This window comes from Littorina saxatilis, linkage group LG8 (genome assembly GCF_037325665.1).
Source record: "Littorina saxatilis isolate snail1 linkage group LG8, US_GU_Lsax_2.0, whole genome shotgun sequence".
Lineage (NCBI taxonomy): Eukaryota > Metazoa > Mollusca > Gastropoda > Littorinimorpha > Littorinidae > Littorina > Littorina saxatilis.
Genome location: NC_090252.1, coordinates 44,343,820 through 44,370,505, shown reverse-complemented (window position 1 = coordinate 44,370,505; position 26,686 = coordinate 44,343,820). Strand labels below are relative to the sequence as shown.

The 26,686-nt window shown below is 40.9% G+C and overlaps 1 protein-coding gene and 2 long non-coding RNA genes across 4 annotated transcripts in view; 2 read left to right on the top strand and 1 right to left on the bottom strand.

Moving 5' to 3' along the window:
- Positions 1-26,686, bottom strand: part of LOC138973664 (glucose-6-phosphate exchanger SLC37A2-like) — a 60,561-nt gene that overhangs the window by 10,717 nt on the left and 23,158 nt on the right. For both annotated transcript variants that reach the window (XM_070346395.1, XM_070346394.1), the window contains exons 4-14: positions 26,327-26,405; positions 25,146-25,281; positions 23,892-23,968; positions 23,304-23,470; positions 20,552-20,589; positions 20,126-20,185; positions 14,663-14,731; positions 12,021-12,114; positions 10,439-10,501; positions 9,289-9,374; positions 7,798-7,846 (exon numbers count right to left, since the gene is read on the bottom strand). In XM_070346395.1, the coding sequence (XP_070202496.1) occupies positions 7,798-7,846; positions 9,289-9,374; positions 10,439-10,501; positions 12,021-12,114; positions 14,663-14,731; positions 20,126-20,185; positions 20,552-20,589; positions 23,304-23,470; positions 23,892-23,968; positions 25,146-25,281; positions 26,327-26,405 (918 nt within the window). The remainder of the gene's footprint in view (positions 1-7,797; positions 7,847-9,288; positions 9,375-10,438; positions 10,502-12,020; positions 12,115-14,662; positions 14,732-20,125; positions 20,186-20,551; positions 20,590-23,303; positions 23,471-23,891; positions 23,969-25,145; positions 25,282-26,326; positions 26,406-26,686) is intronic.
- LOC138973682 (uncharacterized) lies at positions 4,268-6,302 on the top strand. Its single transcript, XR_011458095.1, has 3 exons — positions 4,268-5,333; positions 5,872-5,943; positions 6,187-6,302. It is a non-coding gene; the product is annotated as an uncharacterized lncRNA (long non-coding RNA).
- On the top strand, positions 14,849-18,496 carry LOC138973687 (uncharacterized). Its single transcript, XR_011458100.1, has 2 exons — positions 14,849-15,524; positions 16,715-18,496. It is a non-coding gene; the product is annotated as an uncharacterized lncRNA (long non-coding RNA).

Below are 26,686 nucleotides of genomic sequence, written 5' to 3'. Positions count from 1 at the left end.
CGGCGCAGCTTGCGTTGTTTGACTTCGTTATCAAGTACAGGTCAGGACGTTCAAACGTGAACGCAGATGAGTTGTCCAGGTGCCCCATGCCAGCAGAAGATGGGATAGAAGAGGAAGAATTTGTGGACGCAGCCCTTCCCATAGTTCGGAAAGCAGAACAGCTGGATTTGAGCGCGATCGCTGAACGCATGGAACAAACGAGGGTGTGTGGGATCAGAGTGGAGACCTCCACAGCAGGGGAACAGCTACCTGAAGGAGTGAACTGGGCGCAAGACCAGGTGAAGGGTGAAGCACTACGTTCTTTACCATCTTTGTCCAAGGAGAGCCTACAAGAAGCACAAAGACAAGACTCAGAATTGGGACCACTGTTGACGTTTGATCCTACCAGTGAGGACGGCAAGCCTACGCATGACGATTTGTTAGGCAGGAGTCGTGCGTTTATCACTTTGTGTAGACAGTGGGACAGGTTTCGACTAGTGGATGGACTGTTGTATCGAGTGATTCAGCACCCTACTACTCACGAGGAAGTAAGGCAGTTGGTGCTACCAGTTTGTTTACGGAAGACTGTGTTCGAGTCTATACATCAGACCGGACATCAGGGTATAGAACGTTGTACACGACTGCTGCAAGAAAGATGTTATTGGCCGGGAATGTTCGCCGATGTTCAGAAGTGGGTGAAGTCGTGTGAGCGCTGCAACTTTTCGAAACGCGTGATGCCGAGCGTGGTGACACCAATGGGACACTTGTTGGCCACGCGACCTTTGGAGGTGGTGGCCATGGATTTCACCACGTTGGAGAAGTCGTCCGATGGAAAAGAGGATGTACTCGTGATCACGGATGTATTCACCAAGTTCACTGTAGCCGTGGCGACCAAGGACCAGAAGGCTACCACTGTGGCGCGAATATTGGTGACAGAATGGTTCCAGAAGTATGGGATACCAGCACGGCTACATTCGGATCAAGGGAGGAACTTTGAAGGAGAGGTGATAAAGGCTCTTTGTGACATGTACCAGGTTCGGAAGTCCCGGACGACACCCTATCATCCCCAGGGCAATGCGCAGTGTGAAAGGTTTAATCGGACTATGCATGACCTACTGAGGACATTGGGAACCAAGCAGAAGAAGAAATGGACAGGGTACCTCCCAGAGTTGGTGTACACCTACAATGTGACTCCACATTCGTCGACAGGGTTTTCACCGTATGAACTGCTGTTTGGACAAAAACCGTGGCTGCCAGTGGATTTTCTGTTGGGCAGGGAAGAGCAAGCGGACTCAAGTGTGGAATGGGTGACGCACCATCGAGAGAAGCTGGCAGAGATACACAGGTTGACAAGACAGAATCTTGGAACAGCGGCCACCCACAGGAAGAGGCGACATGACGCCAAGGTGAGAGGAACTCGACCGACGAAAGGGGATATAGTGCTGATCAGGGATCACCCTCCGGGTAGAAACAAGATCCAAGATGCTTGGAAGACGGAGAAGTACAGGGTAGTGGAGCAGATCCAGGAGGATGGGTCACCTCTGTTGTTGGAATCATTGGAGACAGGAGCACGGAAGAGGCTGCATATATCGCAGGTGAAAAGGTTGATTGAGGACAAGGAGGAGTTGCCTCGAAGATGTCCAGAAGAGGTAAGACAGATACCACAGAAGGATGCAAGTCCAAGGGAGGTAGAGAGAGTCGAGAAAATAGCACATCGGGAAAAGAGTCAGGGAGTAACAGGCTGGGAAAACGTTGATGCCGAAGAGGGAGACTCACGAGACGATAGCACCAGAACGGGGGAAGAAAGTCACTCAGAAGTTCTTGCGAGAAAGGAGGCAAATAGGTACAACTCGGGGAGTAAAACAGGACGACCAAAGCGAGTGACGGCTGGACGACACTCAAATGTGCATAGGCTACCGCGCTCGGCTAAGATATGTTCGGTGATGAAGGCACTATGTGGCCTGTTGGAGGTGTTGTGTTAAGTTCCTGTGGAAGAAGGTTCCTGTCTCTTAGCGGTTTTCTTAGCGCTTTCATAGGAGCAACGGAAGCAGATGTCGCTTGAGCGATCTGTAGCAGGTGTTGGTCAACAGCCTGAGTGTTGGTTCCTGATGAGGATGTAGGAGATTGCGTCGTACGCGTGGAGAGTTGTTGTCAAGGGATTACTCATAGGGTTTGTAGAGACAGGTGAGGTCTAGCCAACCTGTGGCAGGTACTGTTTCAATCAGCCTGCGTGATCAGACTCTGGATGTAGTAGTTAGACAGAACCTGGTGTGAAAGGACAGGATCTGACCCATATAGGAAGAAGTTGAGCAACATCGTGAAGGCAAGTGATGTGGATTCCGATGACTGTCGTGGCGATAGTGTAAGTGTGGTTGTGTAAATAAAAGGAATAGCAGTATGGCTATGAATGGTCCGTGAGGTACACAGCTGTGCTAAAGTAAGGAAGGCCGTTAAAAGGGCCGTGATGCCGTCATGGTCCCTTGTCGGGCTGTGATGGCGGTTGTGATCCATTGTCGGATCATGATCCGAGGCACGGTGGTTGAGCATTGACGGTAGGGTGGGTCAGCTCAACACATTGGGTGCATAACTGTTCGCCTAGGTCAGGGGGTGTAATGATGTACTCGTCCGCTAGGTACCGTGGGGCAGTTGTGTACGTTGGCCAGAAGTACTGGAGGGTAAGAGGTCGGTAGCGATTTATTTTTATTTTTATACCAGTTTGGGTTTTTTTTGTTGGTTATAGTTATTAAGTGTCATTTTTTCTCTAATCAAACTTCGTTTCGTGACGTCGAGTGTTTTGTAGAGAGTATGTGGTATTATAACTTATGTATTACCGATGAAGACGAGATAGGTTATAGGGTACTGTTCCTTTAGTAAGGGCAGCTAAAGAAGATGTTGTAATTTTGAAATCGACTTTCATTACCTAAACCGATTGGGAGGTAACGTCAGTCGCTGTCTAGCTTCGGCTTGGACAGTACGAGATATTAAATATTTTCTAACCAGTGGAAAACTTTGGTTTTCGTGAGAGGGTGGAGTTATTGTTGCCATGTCATTGGATATGAGGTCAATCAACATTTTTGGACAAGTTCCACTGTTTGGAATAGAGACGTTGTCCTTACTGATGTAGACTTGTGTTATAACTACTGCTCTCTTGTATTATGTTGTGTACCTTGTTTTGTATCTGTCGACGTGTGATGTTGGAATTTTGTGGTGGTCCCGTGGAGGTTAGGAGAATCTAAAGGCTGTACAGGCATGTAGAATGTTGTATAAAGAGACCAGCTCAGTCTCGATAAAACGAGTAAGGTATGGATACGGGTTGCACTAGCCGATAAACGATGCAGGATGGAGTATGACTCCATCTGGTGAAAAAGAATAATGGGAAGTAGGCTGTATGAACATAATGTCCTGCGTTAGAGAGAAACAGGTCAGATATGGTTGCACAAGCCTTTTAAACGTTGCACAGAAAGACTAGCTCAGTCTTGATAAAAGAGAGTAAAGGTATAGGTGGCACGCACCTTAGAACACGATGTGACGATTAGACTAGCTCAGTCTAGAGTAAAACAGAACTGGAAATTAAGATTAGCATGCTAGTTAATAAGTGGATTGGATACAGTTAAGATTTTTCTCCCGGAGCGCGGTAGATTCGGAGTTGGGGAGCGGGAAACGATATTCCCCCTGAATGAGAATCATTATTTCCTCCATTCTCCCTGCAGATTCTGATGTTACTGTCGATCGTTACATGTTGTGTTGGTTATTTGTGTTGGGTTATTAGAATTAACGCAAGCCAAACGTTAATTTTTGGTGTGACTGGGTGTGGTGTAATCTTAGGACGTTGCTTGTTGTCGGGGTTAGCGAGTCGTTATAGACGCAGCTCTTCACGTGTCTAGCATAAGTCCCTTGATTTACTTTACCTATGGTGCACAAGTCAGTTTATTTTTGAAGGTTAGAAGCTGTTGGAGTTAGTGATGATGATGGTCTTGTTGTTACTCGGATTTTTGGGGAAAGACTTTGATGAGCGAGTAGAGTAATCTTTCAGTAGGTACCATGTAACCTTTCAATAGGTGCAGCTCGTGTGTTGTCATTGTGACATTCGAACCAGATCTAGGTGGTGACGCCATTAGCCGTTACGACTGCAGTAGTGCATAATCTTTACGTTTTAGTTAAACGCGAGTTTTGTTCGGTTTCACAGTTGTGAAATTGATGAGAGTAGGACAGGAGCGTGGTGTGAGCGCTTGGCTATTAGAGGGTTAGATGAGTTTTGACCGTGGCTGTTAAAAGCACGATTGAGAACGGGTTTTGTCAAACTTTCTGGTGCTGTAGCTCAGTTATGGTTTTAGTAAGCATTGATCTTGGGACACTGGTTTGTCAGTGCTGGTGGTCATAATAGACACAGCATTTCACGTGATCTAGTGCTGAACCTGGGATTGGTTGTGTGCTGGAGCTAAGGATGATTCGAGTTTTGGTTTCTTTATGGTTTTATGGATTGGAGTTTTAACTGCTGTGGTTAGCTGGTTTAGTGAGAGCGTTGTTGGGCGAAGACAGTGATGAGTGGTATTTGCACTTCTTTAGTGAATGCAGATGATCCACGGGGTTTATCAATGTGACATTCAACCTCGGCACTTTTGTTATTTCCTACGGCCTTAGTGATTTGGGACTCCAATGCTCCGTTGTTTATGTTGGTTAATGGTTTACGTGTAGTAGTATGACGGTGAAGTTTGTTTATGTCATGTTTGTCCATGGTTCTCAGAGGTGGGTTGCATATAATATGATTTATAAAGGTGGATTTTGTATGATATGGTTTGTGGTGAATTCGGGTTTTTAGTAAACATGCTCGTAGTGTGTTTCCAGTTTCCTGCTCGTAGGCTCGTAGCCGAGGTTAGGTAGACACTTAGTTTTGGGAGACGCGTGTCGTCAGGAGCCGACGTTCGAGTTGGGGAGTGTGTAACCAAGTGCGAGGGATTTGCGGTGTAGGGGAAACAACTACGTTAGTCAAAAAAGGGTTTGTTTTCCTTTGCGTTGCTGAGGTTAAAATGTAGATTTGCTGCAAATTATGTTTTGACAACAAAATACGTTTTTGTGTTATTAAGATTTTATTTTGATTGACAGGGTATGAGTTCACAAAGGATTTGTGAGTTGGAAAGTGGTTTGAATCACGAGTACTGAAGGATTTAGGTTTTTGGCAGGAGAGTATTTTTGGGTCATGTGATTGGAGACGCGCGCGAAGTTGTTCCTTTTCCGCCTGACTGAGAAGTCGAGAAGACATGCTGGCTCTATTGAGAAAAGAATCGGGAAAGAAATAGAGATTCTTGGCAGCATCCGATGATCTAATGTGGTAGATTGTGATGCCAGACGTGGAGGTAATTTTGATTTTATATTTGTATGATCGATGGTGAGATTAAGGATGAAAATTTGTTGGATTTGAAGTGGTGTTTGTTGTGAGAAAAGCCTGTTTGTGGATGGTGCCGGTGCAAATCATATTTTTTTATGAAAATTGATGATAAATCACAGGTATATTGGTAAAATAGGATGATATTTTGGGAGAATATTATGTTGGTAGTTATAAGGAATGGGTTTGAAAACGATTGATCAGAAAATTGAACTTTTAGTTGAGTTGTGAAAGACAGTCTATTTTTGACGTTGTGGGATCAAAAAGGGAAAGATTAAGAGTTGAAGTGGAAGCGTGATGTGACAGCCGAGACTATGTTGTTAAACCGTGTTGTACACAGTATTAGAAGAAAGTGTACTATGATAAAACATAAATTGTGGTAGATTTCCGGGAAAAGTATTAATTTCATAGTGAAGTCAGTCAGTAATCTGAGATGACAACATCTCGGATACGACAGGAAATCAAAATTGTTAATTTAGTCGCTATTGATAGTTCCGTAATAATTGCAGATGGAGGAGGATGCCGCGGTTTTCATGTTTTGGTCAGAGGTAGCGTGACCGAGAGAAAAGGCATGAGAAGAGGTTCGTACATTCTTTCCTTTGCTTATAGTTGAATTTAGTGAAGAATAAGATGGCATTAATGTGTTATTAATGTAGTGTTAGCTTTGTTAATGAGTTGCATTGAAAGAATTACGACAGACATTGTGAAGAAAATGATGTTCCAACACAGAGAAAGCAGGTAAGAGGTTGTAATACCTTGATGTACATACCCACTGTGAAACAGGCAGTAATGTACCCTGGGTGTGTGTGCTTTTGTGTTTACAGGGAGCAGACGTCGTTTGTAGACTACTCTTTCCTAAGGGGTTTTAGTTTTAGATTCAGATTTCAGTTTTAGGTGCAGGTTTCGGTTTTAGATTCAGGTTTCAGTTTTAGATTCAGGTTTCAGTTTTAGGTTTAGGTTTAGGTTTTTTTTCAGTGTTCATTTTTCAGTTTTCAGTTTTCATTTTTCAGTTTTCAGTTTTTAGTTTTAGGTTCAGGTTCAGTTTTATATTTTATCTTTATTTTTTTTATTTTAGATCTAGTTTTATTGTCTTACGGGGTTCTCTCGGTAATCATTATTTGTGACTGTTGTGAACGTCAAGTGTGCTCTCCCCGTATAGTGTAATCCAAACTTTAACCGGAAGTTGTGATGACATTGTCCATGGTAGGGATGTTTGTAATAGTTGGCATTGTGAAGAGGACAGTGTATTGAATTTTTTGATAAAAGGATGGTTGTGTGATCTGCTAGTATTGGGGTCAGTGAGTGCCCTGTGGATGTATGAGAATGATCTAGCATGGGATTAACCCTTTTGTCGCCTGACAGAGATATTGTACGCTCAGGCTGAAGCCCACCAATCCTCTGAGAACTCGTCTTGTCTGTACGTATGTGTATTAGCTGCCATTATATTAAGCAATAAAGTACAAAGTGACAACATTTATTGTGTGTCGTGGTGGTGAAAGCAGACGCGAGTTTGTGTTGTAATTGTTTTCTACGTTTGTTTTGTTTTGTGAAATTATTTTATCTTTTTAATTAGTTTCAATTGGCCAAGTCTTTCCCGGTTCTCGTCTTATCCTTCAACGGGGTCTTGAGACACGAGCCCACGGCAGGCCTTGGGTTAGAGCTCCCCCCAAGTAAATTTTGGGAGTTCAAAACTAGTTCCAACCACTCTTCTTGTATTTTTATCACATATTTGAGTGAGAGAGTGGAAGTTGATAAGTTCGATCCGTGCAAGTCTCGCAAGAGGACGTAGGAAATCCTCTCCCGGGCATAGTTCGTACGGAGAGAACGGGGCTAACTCAATAATGTGATTGGCACCTCCTTGTTTATCTTAGATTTTTACTTCGGTCTTATTTGACCCATTGTGACCTTTGTTGGGCATATTTGGGCTGTTATTTGACCGTGTAAGGTCTTATGTATGACAGTTAGCATTATCTCTTTCCTTAAAATAAGATAAGATAAGCTACGTTAAGATAAGATAAGTTAGGATAGGACGAGAAAGGATAAGGTGATATGAAATAAGAAAAGCTTCCCAAAGGAAGGGTGTAGACTATAAAACTACAGAAATAAGAAAAGAAAAGAAAAGAAAAAGAAATGAAAAGAACAGAACAGAAAAGAAAAGAAGAGATTAGATGAGGTGAGGTGAGGTGAGGTAAGATAAGCTTCCCAAACGGGTATCTGTCAAATAAGACAAGAACCAAGATTTAGGCCTACAACTGTGTGGTGAGAATAAATTCAGCCAACTTGAAACCAAATTTTTACAGAACTAGGCCTACACACAGCCAGAAAAAAACCATATGAGATTGGAAACGGTAAGAAACATTTAAAAAAAAAGGTTTCCAAATAGCTGGTGTGGTTTTACTACCGATAAACAAAGATAAATAAATCATTTAACTCACCAACGCTGGCTCCATACGAGACACTGCCATACGCTTGGTACACGAACAGCTGCAAAGAAAACAAGAAGAGCAAACGCTCGATCGAGTCACTTTCGCAGTTCTGAATATTATATGAGGCATCAGATGGACAGGAAGAAATTGCTATTCACAACACAATGAGTCACGTTCACATAAAATTTGAGCCCGGTCACTTTTACAGTTTCCGAGAAAAGCCCAACGTTAAGTTGTGTGTTGCCGAACAGAAAAGGCTAGTTATCTCCCTTGTTTTTCTGATAACGTTCGTAAAAGGCTACAGATGTAAATACTTTGATGTAAAGAATAATCCTACAAAGTTTCAATCACATCCGATGAACTTTGTCAAAGATATAAAATGTCTAATTTTTCCTTTGACGCTGACCTGTGACCTTGAAAAAGGTCAAAGGTCAACGAAACCATCGTTAAAGTGTAGAGGTCATTGGAGGTCACGACTAAACAAAATATGAGCCCGATCGCTTTGATAGTTTCCGAGAAAAGTCCAACGTTAAGGTGGTGTCTACGGACGGCCGGCCGGCCGGACAGACTAACACTGACCGATTACATAGAGTCACTTTTTCTCAAGTGACTCAAAAATAAGCTAAATGTGTATGAACTCCAGTCCTTGGGGCAAACAAAACGGCAAAAAAATGGTTTCCAAGACAAATATGGAGAGAGAGAGAGAGAGAGAGAGAGAGAGAGAGAGAGGGGGGGGGGAGCGGTGAGGAAGAGAAAGAGGGAAGGAGAGAGAGAGAGGGGGGGAGGAGAGAGAGGGGGGGGGGAGGAGAGAGAGAGGGGGGGGGGGAGGAGAGAGAGAGAGAGGGTGAGAAAGAGAGAGGGTGAGAAAGAGAGAGGGTGAGAAAGAGAGAGACAGACGGAACGAGACACAGAGAGGGAAAGACTGATAAATTGTATTAAGCTTGTAATCTTACGTTTAATGACAAAGCAAGTTTATCCACGATGCTAACTACACACCGACACCAACCCCACCCCCACGCACATCCTCGCGCTCACAAGCTTCAGTCGGTGCGCCCTTCTGACGTTCTTCAAATCAAGGACAACAATTTTGAAATAATTGCGGCATAAAATCATACACGCTTACTTCCCGTCCTAGAACAGCTGCCTGTCGAACAAGTCATTCTGTCTGTGTAGGTAGAGAGCCTTAATAAAGAGATAATATTTACACACACACACACACACACACACACACACAAATAAACAAATGCACGCACAGCAAAAACACGCACACGCACACATACACACAAGCACACACACACGCACGCACGCGCGCGCACACACACACACACACACACACACACACACACACACACACACACACACACACACACACACACACACACACACACACACACCACAAAACCCAACCAACAAACAAGCTCATAACAGAAAGCTAAGAATGATATTTATTTATTAAGGAGATTTCTATAGCGCATAACTAAAAGCACTATGATATCTTACCATGGGAGTTCCAAAGGCCAGCAGAACGACGCAGTTGATGCCAGGAGACACGTTGTGGTCTGTCACCGCTCCAGCGATGAATCCGCCTGCCACCACACACCACATATCATTACCATTTAAATAGTAAACAACAACAACAACAACAACAACAACAACAACAACAACAACAACAACAACAACAACAACAACACCATTACGAACAGCCATTGCCCGTTGGCCTTCCTGACAGGTCTAATTTTATAACAACAACAACAACAACAACAACAACAACAACAACAACAACAAATACAGGGGTACCTGCAACGACACGACGCCATTACGAACAGCCAACCGTGTCTTTACATTGCCCGTTGGCCTTCCTGACAGGTCTAATTTTAACAATACAATAAAAATGTCCTCATCAGGATAAAAAAACAAAAACAACAACAGCAGCATGAACACCCAAAACACGAACACAGACCGGTTTTGACAACAGATGCATCGTCATCTAATTTTAACAAGAATGCACTAAAAATGTACTCATCAGGCAAAACAAAAAGCAGCATCATGAACAATCAAACACGAACACAGACCGGTTTCGACTACACCTGCTTCGTCATCTCTCTCGTCATAATCGTCGTGTCCCCATACTTTGGCAAGGCAAGCTTATCGAATACTGGCAAGTCCAAAAGACATTGAAATTGGACTTATTCGAGTAAAAGCAATCAGACCCTGTCCTCGGACCGGCACGGTTGGCCAAGTGGTAAGGCGTCCGCCCCGTGATCGGGAGGTCGTGGGTTCGAACCCCGGCCGGGTCATACCTAAGACTTTAAAATTGGCAATATAGTGGCTGGTCCGCCTGGCGTCTGGCATTATGGGGTTAGTGCTAGGACTGGTTGGTCCGGTGTCAGAATAATGTGACATGGTGAGACATGAAGCCTGTGCTGCGACTTCTGTCTTATGTGTGGCGCATGTTATATGTCAAAGCAGCACCGCCCTAATATGGGCCTTCGTGGTCGGCTGGGAATTAAGCAACCAAAACAAACAAACAAACAAACCCTGTCCTCGGCACATATAGTGCAAATACTTGTCCAGATCTAAGCCAATAAGTCTGAAGAGAACGTCAAATTCGAATATTCAGCCAGTCAGGGTCCAAGCAGACGACACATACCAACAACACCTCCGACGTCAAAGAGCGTGGATAAGTCGGCAGCTTTCTCCCCAGTGAGCGAAGCTGAAAAACGAAAATAACTGTCATGAGCATAAAGCATGTCTACGTGGCTTAAAATGCAACCTCACACAATTCCTTTACACAATGTAATACACAAAAGAGCCCATTCTCTTCAATCGGATGATGACAAGAGGCAAATCCTTCAAGTCTCACTTATGAAATCACAAGTCTATATGAACACGTATTCGACAAATAAACTGTGAAAAAAGAAGTCTTTTCTGTTGAGTGATAAGGCCTAAAATAGCGTTTTCCGGTTTCCTGACCGACCTTATTATTTTTATTTTTAACCCTAGAACTTTTCTTTTACCCTTCAACAAAACAAAACAAAAACACTTGATTTTGCAGACTTTTCAAAGAGAAACACCCTACTACGACATCTAGAGGACACAACTCGCATGAGTTCAGAAAAACGTCACATGAGCCTGGTTAAAAACAAACAAGTCGCGTAAGGCGAAAATACAACATTTAGTCAAGCTCAGTCGAACTCACAGAATGAAACTGAACGCATTGCATTTTTTCTGCAAGACCGTACACTCGTAGCATCGTCTGTCCACCGCTCGTGGCAAAGGCAGTGAAATTAACAATCCAGAAAAGCGCGGTAGCGCTTGCGCTGAGGAGGATAGCACGCTTTTCTATATCTCTATTCTTTTTAACTCTCTGAACGTGTTTTTAATCCAAACATATCATATCTATATGTTTTTGGAATCAGGAACGGACAAGGAATAAGATGAAATTGTTTTTAAATCGATTTCGGAAATTTTATTTTAATCATAATTTTTATATTTTTAATTTTCAGAGCTTGTTTTTAATACGAATATAACATATTTATATGTTTTTGGAATCAGAAAATGATGAAGAATACAATAAACGTAATTTTGGATCGTTTTATAAAAAAAAACAATTTAATTACAATTTTCAGATTTTTAATGACCAAAGTCATTAATTAATTTTTAAGCCTCCAAGCTGAAATGCAATACCAAAGTCATCCGGCCTTCGTCGAAGAATGCTTGGCCAAAATTTCAATCAATTTTACTGAAAAATGAGGGTGTGACAATGCCGCCTCAACTTTTACAAAATGCCGGATATGACGTCATCAAAGACATTTATCGAAAAAATGAAAAAAATATGTCTGGGGATATCATACCCAGGAACTCTCATGCAAAATGTCATGAAGATCGGTCCAGTAGTTTACTCTGAATTGCTCTACACACACACACACGCACACACAGACAGACAGACAGACAGACAGACACACACACACACACACACACACACACACACACACACACACACACACACACACACACACACACACACACACACACACCACGACCCTCGTCTCGATTCCCCCCTCTATGTTAAAACATTTAGTCAAAACTTGACTGAATGTAAAAAGACAACAAAAACTTTATTTCTACACGAAAAGAAAATGTTACCGACCTACCTACCCTGATTTGTTGGTCTTGTCATCCGAAACAAAACATTTTATTTGTGTGGTTTTATCAAAACAAGTTGTACATACGCATGGAAGCTTTGATGTACTTGGGTAGCCAGAAGAGGAAGGTGTAGGAGACAAGCTTGGCGAAGAACAGACACAGGGAGAACTCTATCACTCCCTGCAAGACACAGCAAATAAATGAACTACAAAAAAAACTACGCCATTCAAATTAAATCAAATCATATAAAATCAAATCAAACTAAACAGTACAGACACAGGGAGAACTCTATCACTCCCTGCAAGACACATCAAATAAATGAACTACAAAAAAAACTACGCCATTCAAATTAAATCAAATCATATAAAATCAAATCAAAATAAACAGTACAGACACAGGGAGAACTATATCACTCCCTGCAAAACCCATCAAATAAATGAACTACAATAAAACAAAACGATTCAACTTAAACAGAATCAAATCAAATGAAACAAAACAGGACATTCAGTGGGAACTATAGGACAAATTTTAAAAAAAGTATCAATAATTGCATGAACAAAAGTTGACTTATACATCAACAGATTACAATGAATTAAAGAATTAAATAACATGGAATAAAACCCATTAAATTAAATAAAACATTTAAATCCAGCAGATGACCACCGAGTGTGACGTCATTGATTCCCGTAGGCTTTGTGAGGCTATCGGTGAATTTAGAACGTGCTCTAGTCTACACGTAAAAAATGTTAAAGGCACAGTAAGCCTCCCGTAAACCATCACAGATACTGTCAGGCTTTTACACACAGCACAAACACCCTTCCATTTGAACGCTCACCAAACGGGAACATCCTAGGTGCCCTACGTAAAGAGCGAGCAATTTTTAAAGAATTAATTTTGCAGATTGTCTCGGACACTTTTTGGACCCATCCTGAACTCAGGTCAAAAATGAGTTACTTCCCTTCGGGTCTCATTCTAAACTGGCGATAGCCGTGGACCGATGATTATCAGAATGTTTTTGGACCGTGGTGCGTTTTTGCGCTAGACCTAACTTTTAAAATCTAAATAATAAATTGACAGCTTGTTACACAAACATTCTTTAATCATAAAAGAATTCTTTTTTCATCAAGACAAGATCAGTACAATTCGAAGTTGTGAAAGTTTAAAAAAAAGAAAAGCCCGGAAGCAGGGTCACGCAAGGGTCGTAGCAGACGACGGTTTATGCATATCGCCAGTTCCTCTCAACAGTCAAAAGCCATCGCTCGAGTTCTTGTGAACCACAGCCGTTTGTTTAGTGCATAAAAACGTGCTATTGCAGATAAGCTCACATCGAGTCGCATTCAAATTACTAACTGACGACTACATTGTGGAAAAGGGAAACTAGCTCAGGGGTAAGATAAACCACGCAAAAATAAATTCTTTGAAAATTGTTCGCTCTTTACGGAGGGCACCTAGGATGTTCTCAAGCGGTGAGTGTTTAAATGAAAGGGTGTTTGTACTGTGTGTAAAAGCCTGACCGTATCTGTGATGGTTTACGGGAGGCTTACTGTGCCTTTAATCAATTGTCACGATCTTTCTTTAATAAAAAAAAACCAAGTCGCGTAAGGCGAAATAACAACATTTAGTCAATCTGTCGAACTCACAGAATGAAACTGAACGCACTGCTTTTTTCACCACGACCACACACTCGTAGTTTCGTCAGTCCACGGCTCGTGGCAAAGGCAGTGAAATCGACAAGCCATGCAGAATAGTGCGGTAGTGGTCGCGCTGAGCTGGATAACACGCTTTTCTGTATGTCTATTCTTTTTAGCTTAATGAGTTTGTTTTTAATCCAAAAATATCATATCTATATGTTTTTGGAATCAGGGACCGACAAGGAATAAGAAGAAATTGTTTTTAAATCGATTTCGGAACATTAATTTTAATCATAATTTTCATATTTTTAATTTTCAGAGCTTGTTTGTAATCCAAATATAACATATGTATATGTTTTTGGAATCAGAAAATGACGAAGAATAAGATGAAATTATTTTTGGTTCGTTTAATAAAAAAAATTTTAATTACAAGTTTCCGATTTTTAATGACCAAACTCATTCATTAGTTTTTAAGCCACCAAGCTGAAATGCAATACCAAAGTCCGGCCTTCGTCGAAAATAGCTTTGCCAAAATTTCAATCAATTTGATTGAAAAATGAGGGTGTGACAGTGCCACCTAAACTTTTACAAAAAGCCGGATATGACGTCATCAAAGGTATTTATCGAAAAAATGAAAAAACACGTCCGGGGATATCATTCCCAGGAACTCTCATGTCAAATTTCATAAAGATCGGTCCAGTAGTTTACTCTGAATCACTCTACACACACACACACACACACACACACGTACACACCCACACACACAGACCCAAGCAGACAGACAGACAGACAGACACACAGACAGACAGACACACACACACACACATACACCACGACCCTCGTCTCGATTCCCCCTCTATGTTAAAACATTTAGTCAAAACTTGACTAAATGTAAAAAGACAGCCCCATACCTCCGCTACTAAACTCCAATACCTCCCAATGTCACGATCTTTCTTTAATAAAAACAAATAGACAGCCCCACTCCTCCGCTACTTTACTCAAATACCCCCCCCCCCCTCACACACACACACACACACCTTCTCCCCCCTACTTCCTCCAAGTCTATGCATATCATAATGTCCAGAATGCATACTCACGGGCAGAAGAAGAGCTTTCTTAAGTGAAACTGCCTCATGCTCATCTTCCGCATCATGTTCTATGAGAGGCTGAAATAACAACAACACACACCACAGGTATATTATCTACAAGTAAGATGATTCGCTTGTGCACGTACACAATAGCATTAATTGACTTCCACAGCCAGAGGGCCTTGTCAGACTCTTACGTTTTAAGGGCAGACCGGGTAGGCAAAATGAGTTATTTTTGGTCTCATACACCTTTTTGGGGTTGTTGCATTTTTCACACCTTTGAACATCCTGGAATGCATTCAATAATCTGCTTTTGTCATTTAAGACATGTATTCATGTAAATAAAACCATTTTCAAACCGATGTTTTGTTGTTTTTGTCTGTGTTTTATCAAAAAAATCGAAAAAATGGTCAACTTTGGATACTCCGTGCTGGTAAATGTGCGCACATGACATGACCCTTCGCTGTTCAAACTGTGTGGAAATTTCCGTTCTTCAAGATGACGTCATCACCGTTGGGGAATTTCCGTTGACATAGGCACAAAGAGAGAGAATCCGTTCCAACCGAAACCCCGGAATTAATATATGCAAATATATGTAGGTCAAAGGCATTTGGCGCAAGCGCAGTAGACAACTTATCAGTCCCCCGGTGTCAACAAATCCATGACGTTTTCACCGATTCAGCAGCATTTTTCAAAGTTTTGAGCTGCGGAGAACAACCCTAACATTGGAAATGTTCGGCATAGTGGCAAGAAATATCAGAGAAAGATGAACCAGCAGCAGCGAACAGTAGAAGGAAGTAACAACACTCCGAAATGAACCAACATGATCGTATTTGAGCAAACGACATTCTAAGATTCTTGACTCGACGAGGTGGGTTTTGCTTCTTTCTCTTTTCGATCTTGTTTGTTTGACAACGTGATTTATTGCACATCGTTATGTTGTTGTTGTTGTAAGAATGTGTTAGGGTTTGCAGGTAAATGATAAACAGTTTGTGTCTGAAGTATTTTGCGGGTTTCTTGATCCAATTTACTGACCATGCCGCCGCCGCACACACCCCCCCCCCCCCCCCCCCTCCCTCGATCATCTCTGTGATATCGTCTTCACAACCCCTATTTTATTGTTCTTCGCTGGCCAGTCCTTGAGAGCTTACTATGGTGTAACATGTCATCAGTATTCTTTGTCTGGGGTCAAACTGAGAAGCAGCATCTGAGCGATGTACGACTGACACAGTTTCTGTTTCTGGTCATTGACCGTAGGAAAATAAGTACCCTACTAGAGAGCGTTCTCTAATTCTAAAGGATTGGTTTACACCAGCATGGCTGACCAACCTATCATTGACAGCAATACTGTTGTCAAATCTTTTCCATTAACTAAGGAATAAAAAAAAATAGATCCAATTTACTTCATCAAAGAAAAAAAAAGAGTTAAACTAAAGGACTGGGGATGCAACTCATGAATCAAAAGCATAAAGATCACCTGCAAACAGTGCTTGGTTTAGGAAATCTGAAAATGTATACACACACACAGAACACACACACACACACACACACAAAACAGACAACAGACAAGAAACAAGCAAATACATAGCAAGTGTGATGAAATAAATTAATTTTAAAAGAAAAATATGAAAAGAAAGAAAGAAAGAAAGAAAATAATTCAGCTAGTTTCAGTATTAGTTCCTGTGTGTATGTGATTGTGTGGTTACTCAAATCCCATAGTAAACTTGATAGTACATTTTGTGATAGGGGCCAATTAATGAATGTCTTTTGTGAGTGTGTGTGTGTGTGTGTGTGTGTTCGTCAACCGACATATGTGGGTACGAGCCGCTGAGGTGGTTGTAAGAAAACCCGCCTGGTTCAGTGGTTGGGGGCTGATTGGGATTTCTGATTTACCAGCCTAGCCAAAAAGTTGAGGTACACCCCATGTAACATGGTCATTTGCAAAATAAAGTACAAGCACTTGTTGACGTTTATATTGAGTCTTAAAATTTGCAGCTTATTACAAACAAAAACCATGGACAGTTGTATCAAATATTAAATCAGTGTTTGTGTATTTATTAGGTTGGAGCAAGGGGAGAGCCAGTCCTCCTGTGGTGGCAGCGAGGAGAAAGATTGACCTGATGGAAAAGTTTGCTAAACCGGAACTACCCTCTTCCACATCAGAAACATCAGCTTTGCCATCTTCTGACCAACCATAAGAAGATACAGATACTTTGCCATCTTCTGACCCATCACAAGCAGATATGGATACTGGTACTGTGCAACGTCACTCCGCTGACATGTGTTGGGCTTTTGTCAACATTGATCAGCTCAATCTATTGCTGAAAGGTTTATATCCTGTATTATTATTCTCTTTATTCTCTTTATTTATATAGCACCTTATCCGAAGTTCAAAGCGCTTTATGCTTGTACTGAATGCTTGTCTGATAGCAGTCTGATTATGAAAGAAGGTGATGCATCAGCCCAAGGATTTGCACAGGCCCTGCATCTGGAGTGCATATGAGTGTCCATTCAAGTCTGCAGTTGTTTACTCTTCTCCCGGTGTTTGCAACGCTTCGGGTGGTAAAGTTGCATTTTAAATAATCCGCGTATGACCAAGTTGGTACATGGAAAGGGACATTCAGCTTTACAGAAATTTGCTGCAGTGTTAGGATTGAGCACAGAAATACTGTAATTAAAATGTTGCAACTTTTGAATGGCTTGATAGTTTTGTTCCATTTGTGTATATATAATTATGTAATGTTGTTGATGTTGAAGCATCATTTCTATGCAATGGAATAAGAAATCAGTGCATCCGTTGGGTTTTTATGAGTCTGACAGTTTGGTTCTGATCAATATTTTCATATCAGCACAAACACAGATAATTGACTTTTTTAATGTTTTCATATAATTTTTTTTTAAATCAAAAAAATCTGATAATTTGATTATCAAATCATTTCCCCTTCATAGTTAAAGTGTTATTCTGGTTAAAAAAAAACCACCCCATTAATTCAAGCTCTACTGTGGTACTAGTTTACCGGGGTACTAGTGAGACTCTTTTACATGCTGTTTTCTCTACATGTAATTTGAGACAAAATGTGGTAATTAAAATGTTGTAACTTTTGAATGGCAAGATGGATTTGTTCCAATTTTGTATATGTTGTTTATGATTTGTGAAGCACCATTTCTGTGCATGGAATAAGAATACAGTGGATTCCTTGTGTTTTTATGAGTCCGACAGTTTCGTTTTGATTCATATCTGCACTAACATAGATGAGTTTTCAAATGATTTTTTTAAAAAAGTCTGGATAATTTGATCGTCAAATCATTTCCCCATCATAGTAAAGTGGTTATTCTTATAAAAACATATCAATTCAGGCTGCACTGTGCTACTAGTTTGAGGTACTGGTTGGAATCTTTCAAATGCTGTTTTCTCTGAATGTAATTTTCAGACAAACATCTGTAATTAAAATGTTGCAACTTTTGAATGGCTTGATGGATTTGTTTCATTTTTGTTTATGTTGTTTATGATTTGTAAAGCGTCAGTTTTGTGTATGGAATAAGAGTTAAGTGCATTGGTTGGGTTTTTATGAGTCTGACAGTTTGGTTCTGATTCATGTTTTCATATCGGTACAAACAAAGATGGCTGTTTTCATATGATGTATATAAAAAAAATCCTGATAATTTGATTGTCAAATCCTTTTCCCTACATAGTAAAGTGGTCATTCTGATAAAAACATATGAATTCAGGGTGCACTGTGCTACTGGTTTTTTTATGTACTGGTTCAAATCTTTAAAATGCTGTTTTCTCTGAATGTAATTTTCAGACAAAACGCTACAATTAAAATGTTGCAACTTTTGAAAGGCTTGATGGATTTGTTCAGTTTTTGTATATGTTGTTTATGAGTTGTACAGCATCAGTTCTGTGTATGGAATAAGAGTTCAGTGCATTGGTTGGGTTTTTATGAGTCTGACAGTTAGGATTTCATGTATTTTTCTTATCAAAACTGAACCGGTAACTGAAAATGCTAAATTAAAATAATATATTGCTTAGAAATGCTTTTCGATACACAGAATTATTAAACACACACATATTGCTGCAAAGAAGAAAAATTGGATCAAAACATGCACTGGTTCACAAACTGCAACATTTTAAAAAAAGCACATTTTATAACGTTTTTCTCACATTTTGGTGAATAAAACCCCCAAAAATTGCTTTTCACTCAAAATTTAAAATGGTTTCCCTTAATTAGGTTATTCTGCTTGCAAAAATCAAACAAGCAGCAAGCTGTTTCCAAAAAAAAAAAAAAAAGTGCTTGCCTACCCTGTCCCCCCTTAAACCAGTTCGACAGTGGAAAACATCTTTCTCCTCTTCACACACACACACACACACACACACACACACACACACGCACAGACAGACAGACAGACACACACACACACACACACACACACACACACAGTCATACTTAATACAAATTAAGAATAATAAACACAGAAAGATGTTAAGCAGATTAAGGACTAGCACACATTGTCTAAAAATTGAAAGTGGAAGACATCAGAATGTCCCTAAAGAAAATCGTCTTTGTATTGAATGCAATGTCATAGAAGATGAAATACATTTTCTAGATAAATGCAATAAATATGTTAAATTAAGGGATGAATTTAAAGAAGATGCTTCACATATCAATATGAAATATGGTAACAAAAATCCAAGTAACTTATTTTTAGAAGACGAAGTTCAAGTTCGTCTTGGCAAATTTGTTACGGATTGTTTTAGCATTGTATAATGCATTATTTGTTGTTTGTTGTGTCAATATACTTTACTGGTTCGTGACAATAAACATTATTCTATTCTATTCTATTTTATTCTATTCACACACACACACACACACACACACACACACACACACACACACACACACACACACACACACACACACACACACACACCCACCCACCCACCCACCCACCCACCCACACACACACACACCCACACACACACCCACCCACCCAAGTAGAAGCAAACATACAAGAAAAACCAACAGGCATTCATGCACACATGCACAGCTCCATCACACCAAGAGAACATCTAAGGCAGGGGTGCGAAAATACACTCGCCCGCGGCGAGTAGACATTTAGCTTGGCGATTAAAAATCACAAATCACTCGTTTGAAATGCAAGATGAAAACTTTTGAGGTGGCAATTTCTAGTTTTCATTTATTGATTTCAGCATAGCTGCAACATATATATACATCCCTGTTGCAAATAACATCTCTTATTTGCCAACTTAACAGATTAATTTGACCGACAGATTTTCTTCAGCATCAAAAACGAGAGAATATCGTTCTCAGGAGGAAAAAAATCAAAACAATTTTGGGCTTGTTGAAAGTTCTGTGCGCTTGTGAAATTAAAAAGTTACTAGCCCGTCGGGTTAGTTGAATTTTTTTAACTTCCGCATCCCTGTAATATAAGGCAATGGATCCAACTCACTGTCTCCTCATTGTGTACGCTGGAATTTGTGGACACACTGACGTCACCATCGGCTTTACCCTGAAACACACACACACTGACCATACACTGATATGAACGCATGCAAAATGTCAGCCATTATTGAAATAGAAAGTCAGAATGCAAGGCCCGTTTTGTTCTTGAGAGATAACTAATTGGCCGTTTCTTCTTCTTCTTCTTCGTCGCCTTCTTGTATTTGTTCTTGTTCTTCGTCATCTTTTTATTGTTCTTGTTCTTCTTCTGACGGGCGTAGCGGCCTAGTGGAATAGATGCCGGCCTCCCACGCGGAAGGTAGAGTGTTCAAATCCCTTCTGTACCTGGTGGGTAAAGGGTTGAGATTTTTCCGATCTCCCAGTTTTCACTCAACTACCCAGCCCCAAAAATCTGGATTTCTACAATTTCACTTACCCGTGAATTCTCAATTTCGATGCCCACATCTTTGGGGTCTGAAAAATAGAGATTTGTTAAAAAACTATTAAATATTAAGTGTCATACAAAACAATAAATGATAAAGACAAGCATCCTCTTCACTACCGGCACGGTTGGCCTAGTGGTAAGGTGTCCGCCCCGTGTGATCGGGAGGTCGTGGGTTCGAACCCCGGCCGGGTCATACCTAAGACTTTAAAATTGGCAATCTAGTGGCTGCTCCACCTGGCGTCTGGCATTATGGGGTTAGTGCTAGGACTGGTTGGTCCGTGTCAGAATAATGTGACTGGGTGAGACATGAAGCCTGTGCTGCGACTTCTGTCTTGTGTGTGGCGCACGTTATATGTCAAAGCAGCACCGCCCTGATATGGCCCTTCGTGGTCGGCTGGGCGTTAAGCAAACAAACAAACAAACAAAATCCTCTTCACTGCTCCAGTAAATCTAACAGAATTGTCACCCCAGGCCCAGAGCTACTTAAAGAGCTACCAAGAAACAAGAAAGAAACAGACTTCCTCTGTATATCCAAGGACAGTTCCAGGGAATAAAACAAACTGTCAGATGAAACTAGAGACAATGAATACGTTTTCCCAAACCCACAACTAACACCCACAACTCCTCTAACTTGCCAAAACACCATTTTTTCCCACCACCTGCCTATTCAAACAAAGTCTCGACGTCCATCCTTGAAAACGGAATGTGGCTGCCTGAATGTCAAGGTAGAAATTAGTGTCATATAATCAACAGTCCATTCTTAAAAAAAAATGCGAGTGATGTACGTGGGAATTGTTGCCAATGACTGCAGAAGACTCAAGGTCCGCTTACACAAAAAAGCAAACAAGAAGGGCAAAGCCCATACGACTCACATGCTTGACCTTGACCTTTACATGACCTTTACCTTCAGGGTCAAGGTCAAATAACTAAACCTAGCAATGACATCATACACTAAGAACTGCTTTACACATTTTTCCTACCAAAATACATCACCCAAGGTCAAGGTCATCCAAGGTCATGCAACACAAAGCTGTTAATTCAAGACATAGGAAGTACAATGGTGCTTATTGGCTCTTTCTACCATGAGATATGGTCACTTTTAGTGGTTCACTACCTTATTTTGGTCACATTTCATAAGGGTCAAAGTGACCTTGACCTTGATCATATGTGACCAAATGTGTCTCATGATGAAAGCATAACATGTGCCCCACATAATTTTTAAGTTTGAAACAGTTATCTTCCATAGTTCAGGGTCAAGGTCACTTCAAATTATGTATACAATCCAACTTTGAAGAGCTCCTGTGACCTTGACCTTGAAGCAAGGTAAACCAAACTGGTATCAAAAGATGGGGCTTACTTTGCCCTATATATCATATATAGGTGAGGTATTCAATCTCAAAAACTTCAGAGAAAATGGGAAAAATAGCTGTTTTTTAGACAACATTTATGGCCCCTGCGACCTTGACCTTGAAGCAAGGTCAAGATGCTATGTATGTTTTTGGGGCCTTGTCATCATACACCATCTTGCCAAATTTGGTACTGATAGACTGAATAGTGTCCAAGAAATATCCAACGTTAAAGTTTTCCGGACGGACGGACGGACGGACGGACGACTCGGGTGAGTACATAGACTCACTTTTGCTTCGCATGTGAGTCAAAAAAGGCTTGCAAGGCACAAGACGATCTCCATGGCGACGATGATCTCCATGGCGACGATGATCTCCATGCGGACGATGATCTCCATGCCGACGATGATCCCCATGACGACGAAGGACCATAACCACCCCCTAGGTACATGCCTACCCTCAGACCCAAATTTTAACAAATCAATGTTTCCAATTCCCCAGCCGACCCTGTCTTTTCCTGCGACCCTAGAACTTTTGTTGACCCTTAAAAAAAAGAAATTAATAAAAAATGACAAACTTGCAGACTTTCCAAAGAAAGCTACTCTTCTGCGGCATCAAAGGGACACAGCTTGCACGATTTTCGGCCAATAACAAAATGTAACTGACATACCAGCCCTAGTTTCTTTGTCCTTGTGATTGGAATATTTTATTTTTTGGCCTTACCACCCACTAGTAACTAGTAAGCCCTAACACACATTAAACGCGGACCCTCTGCTTGCATGACACAACTTATCACGGGCGCATTGTAATGGATAAGACGCCGGCCTCCTATATGTGACCCTCCACCACGAAATGAGTCACGTGTCACATTTGCATGATTGTCATATTTTTTCATTTTCCTATAGAGTTTTTTATGCTCTATCCAGTGGTGAAAACCGTTTTAGAAAATAGTTTGAGTTATAAGCATGTGACTAAGTTGACCCTCACGCTGTTACCAGACACTCCCCGGACTAATATTAAGCCTAGCGCAGAACCGCGCGAGGTGACATGCGACTCATTTCGTGGTGGAGGGTCATATATGAAAGGTCGCGGGTTCGAATCCCAGACACGCCGGGTAGGTTAAGGGTGGATATTTTTTCGATCTTACAGGTCAACTTAAATCTGCTACTGCCTTATCCCCTTTTGTGTTTACAAGCAAACACATGAACAAGTGCGCACGGAAAAGATTCTTTAAATCATGTCAGAGTTCAGTGGGGATATAGAAACACGAAAATACTCAGCATGCCTCCCGTGAAAGCAACCTATGGCTGCCTGAACGGCGGGCTAAAAACTGTCATACACGGAAGGAACGTAGCTGTTTCAGCCCATGGATAAAGAAGAAGAATCACACAACTTACAAGGCACAAGGAAGAAGAAGACGACCACGCCAAGCGACCCAATGATGATGCCAGGGACTATGAAGCCCCACCCCCACGCTCCGTCCGCCCAGATACCCGGTATCAGAGCACCCAGAATGTTACCCACAGAAGTGTGGGAGTTCCAGATACCCATGATGGCTCCTCTCCTAGGTGGAAAATGAAAAGAAAAAGTTATGTTTTAACACTTTTAATTCTATTCTAAAGCGGCATTTGATCACCTTTGAATGTAAATGCAAGAACAAACAAATAGAACAACATACAGACGTGCTCGTTTTCCCTCTGTCACTCTTAATTTTTTTTCTCTCTCTGTCTCTGTCTCTGTCTCTCTCTCACACACACACGCACCAAAACACATACTCACACACACTCATACACACTCATACACACACACACACACACACACACACACACACACACACTCATACACACACGCACAAACACACACACACACACACACAACCACAAACACGTACTCTCTCTCTCTCTCTTTCACTCGTACACACGCCCAACCAAACATCTTCCACCCACCCCACCCCACCCGTACATAACGATCGGGCGAGTTTTTACCTTCCTGGTCCAAACCAGTTTCCCACTGTAGCCACCACAGCAGGCCACCCCGTCGATTGGAAGCCACCCGCTATCATCTGTCAGGTGATACAAATATATTACGAAATTATTTAGCATAGCTTCACAGCTGTTTAATTGTCCCATTATTAAGAGGCCACTCACAACTAAGACCAAAAGCCACATTTGTAAAATTCATAATGATGTTTTAGTGGCAAAATATCTTAGAAGAATAGAAACCAAGAAGAAAGAATTAAATATGACGAACTCGTTACTCATTTTCTTTCTAGGTTTTAGAATAAACATTTGATTGTTTTTGTGACTTTTTATTCAGCTTTGCGAGTCTAATATATTCTGAGATACAAAATGCACAAAGTTTTCGTATGCATTCTTATGACTGTCCGATATTACTTACATCCTTTTAGGGTGTTTTTGTATTGTTTAGAATGCATTACAATCCAACAACCTGTTTTGAAAGTGCAGACAGGATGACATAAAAACGACCCCACACACACATGTTGGACAACTCATAACATTAACAAACAGCATTTCACTGTAAAGCATTTCTGTGAACAAGCCTTCCAACTTCTGAATATCGCAATTGAGCCTTGAACAAATCCCTGCAGAATTCACTTTAGACAGACTCCCTTAAACTAAAATCTGCTTAGGACATAAATGTATCCACTTGAGTAAAACTCTCAAGAAAAAAATTGCTTTAGACAACAATCTCAGATTACCTCACAGCATAGTTCAGTAAGAACCCAACTAAGTCTGTATGCCTGTAGTTAGTTGTTTAATTTGTTGCCCCACAGTCTGTGTTACATCTTCGTTCTGTTTTAGATCTGTACGCTTTTATGTAAGTTCTGTTTTATATGTCAGACTTTTTATGTGTAACTATGTGTCTATTACTTATCTTATGTATTTTCATCTTTTTAACATTTTTCTAGATTATCTTATGTATGTCGTCGTTGTCTATGAAATGTAAGTTACTAATGCTTGTATGTTACATGTAAAATGTTTAATTTTAATGTCCAATGTAAAGTGCCATGAGACTGTTATTTGGCGGTGAACAGCGCTATAAAAGAATGTTTTATTAGTAGTAGTAGTAAGTCTCGAAAAATGGTTCTGGTGGTTTCAGGGCAACATGATAATTATAACTACATATCCTGGCCAAATATTGGTTCATCATTGCCTAATAATGGATAATTAGAAAGTAAAATGAAACAAAAGTAAACTGAACAAGTCGGATACACTGACCTGCATGACGAGATAGAAGTAGAAGTTGTGGATGTTGAGAAAGTACCCGACACCGAACATGGCCACACTGGCTCCAGAACACAGCATACCCACGGTCAGAAAATAACGAAGGTTCATCCGCTCGGCCACATAGCCACTGAAACAGTCAGACATTTTTTTCATGAAACATTTCAATTTATCAAAGAAGTTAGTGAGACCTACAGCCCTCCACAACCCCCCCCCCCCCAAAAAAAAAAGAAAAAGAAAAAAAAAAGCCAAACTAACAGCAGCAAAGTGGTATCTACAAAAAGCTATGCTCTAAAATAAAGCCCCCCCCCCCTCCCACACACACACCGCAGACAAAGGAAACTAAAAATTATAAAACAAAGAAATGCAAGGATTACGCTTAACATGTTTCCAACCAGAATTTATTAATGGATTGAGGCTGTTTAGGGTGTGTGGACGTAAAAGATATTTGTGACAAACACAACAGGGGAGATATTCTGAAGTTTTTTTCTCTCCATTGAATAATCCACTTACCTGAGAAACATACAGGTAGCGTAAACTCTTCTTCATGTTACATGAAAATTCCATTTCCTCAATAACTCTTGCAGTCACTTACCTGAGAAACATACAGGCAGTGTAAAATCTTCTCCATGTTACATGAATATTCCCTTTCCTCAATAACTTTTGCAGAGTCAGTTACCTCAGAAACATACAGGTAGCGTAAACTCTTTTCAATGTTACATGAAAATTCCATTTCCTCAATAACTCTTGCAGTCACTTACCTGAGAAACATACAGGCAGCGTAAACTCTTCTCAATGTTACATGAAGATTCCATTTCCTCAATAACTCTTGGAGTCACTTACCTCAGAAACATACAGGTAGCGTAAACTCTTCTCCACGTTACATGAAAATTCCATTTCCATAAAAACTCTTGCAGAGTCACTTACCTGAGAAACATGCAGGCAGCGTAGACTCTTCTCCATGTTACATGAAAATTCCATTTCCTCAATAACTCTTGCAGTCACTTACCTGAGTGACATACAGGTAGCGTAAAATCTTCTCAATGTTACATGAATATTAAATTTCCTTAAAAACTCTTGCAGTCACTTACCTAAGAAACATACAGGTAGCGTAAAATCTTCTCCATGTTACATGAATATTCCATTTCCTCAATAACTCTTGCAGACTTACTCACCTGAGAAACATACAGGCAGCGTATGTTCCCAGAAATCCGACGTCCAGCCATCCAAATAGATGTTCATAGTCATCGCCCTCTGCAAACAAAACTTTAGCATTAACAAACAGGAACAAAAGTGATTTTGTGCAGGTCAGCTTGAGAAAGGAGAACGTTCAGACTGCAGACTTGATTAACACAGATGGGGTGTAAAAGTGAGTTTGAGAATTCGGATTCACTATATGTGTGTGTGTGTGTATGTGTGTGTGTGTGTGTGTGGGGGGGGTGGGTGGGTGGGTTGGCGGGTGTGTGTGTGTGTGTGTGTGTGTGTGTGTGTGTGTGTGTGTGTGTGTGTGTGTGCGTGTGTGTGTGTGTAAAACT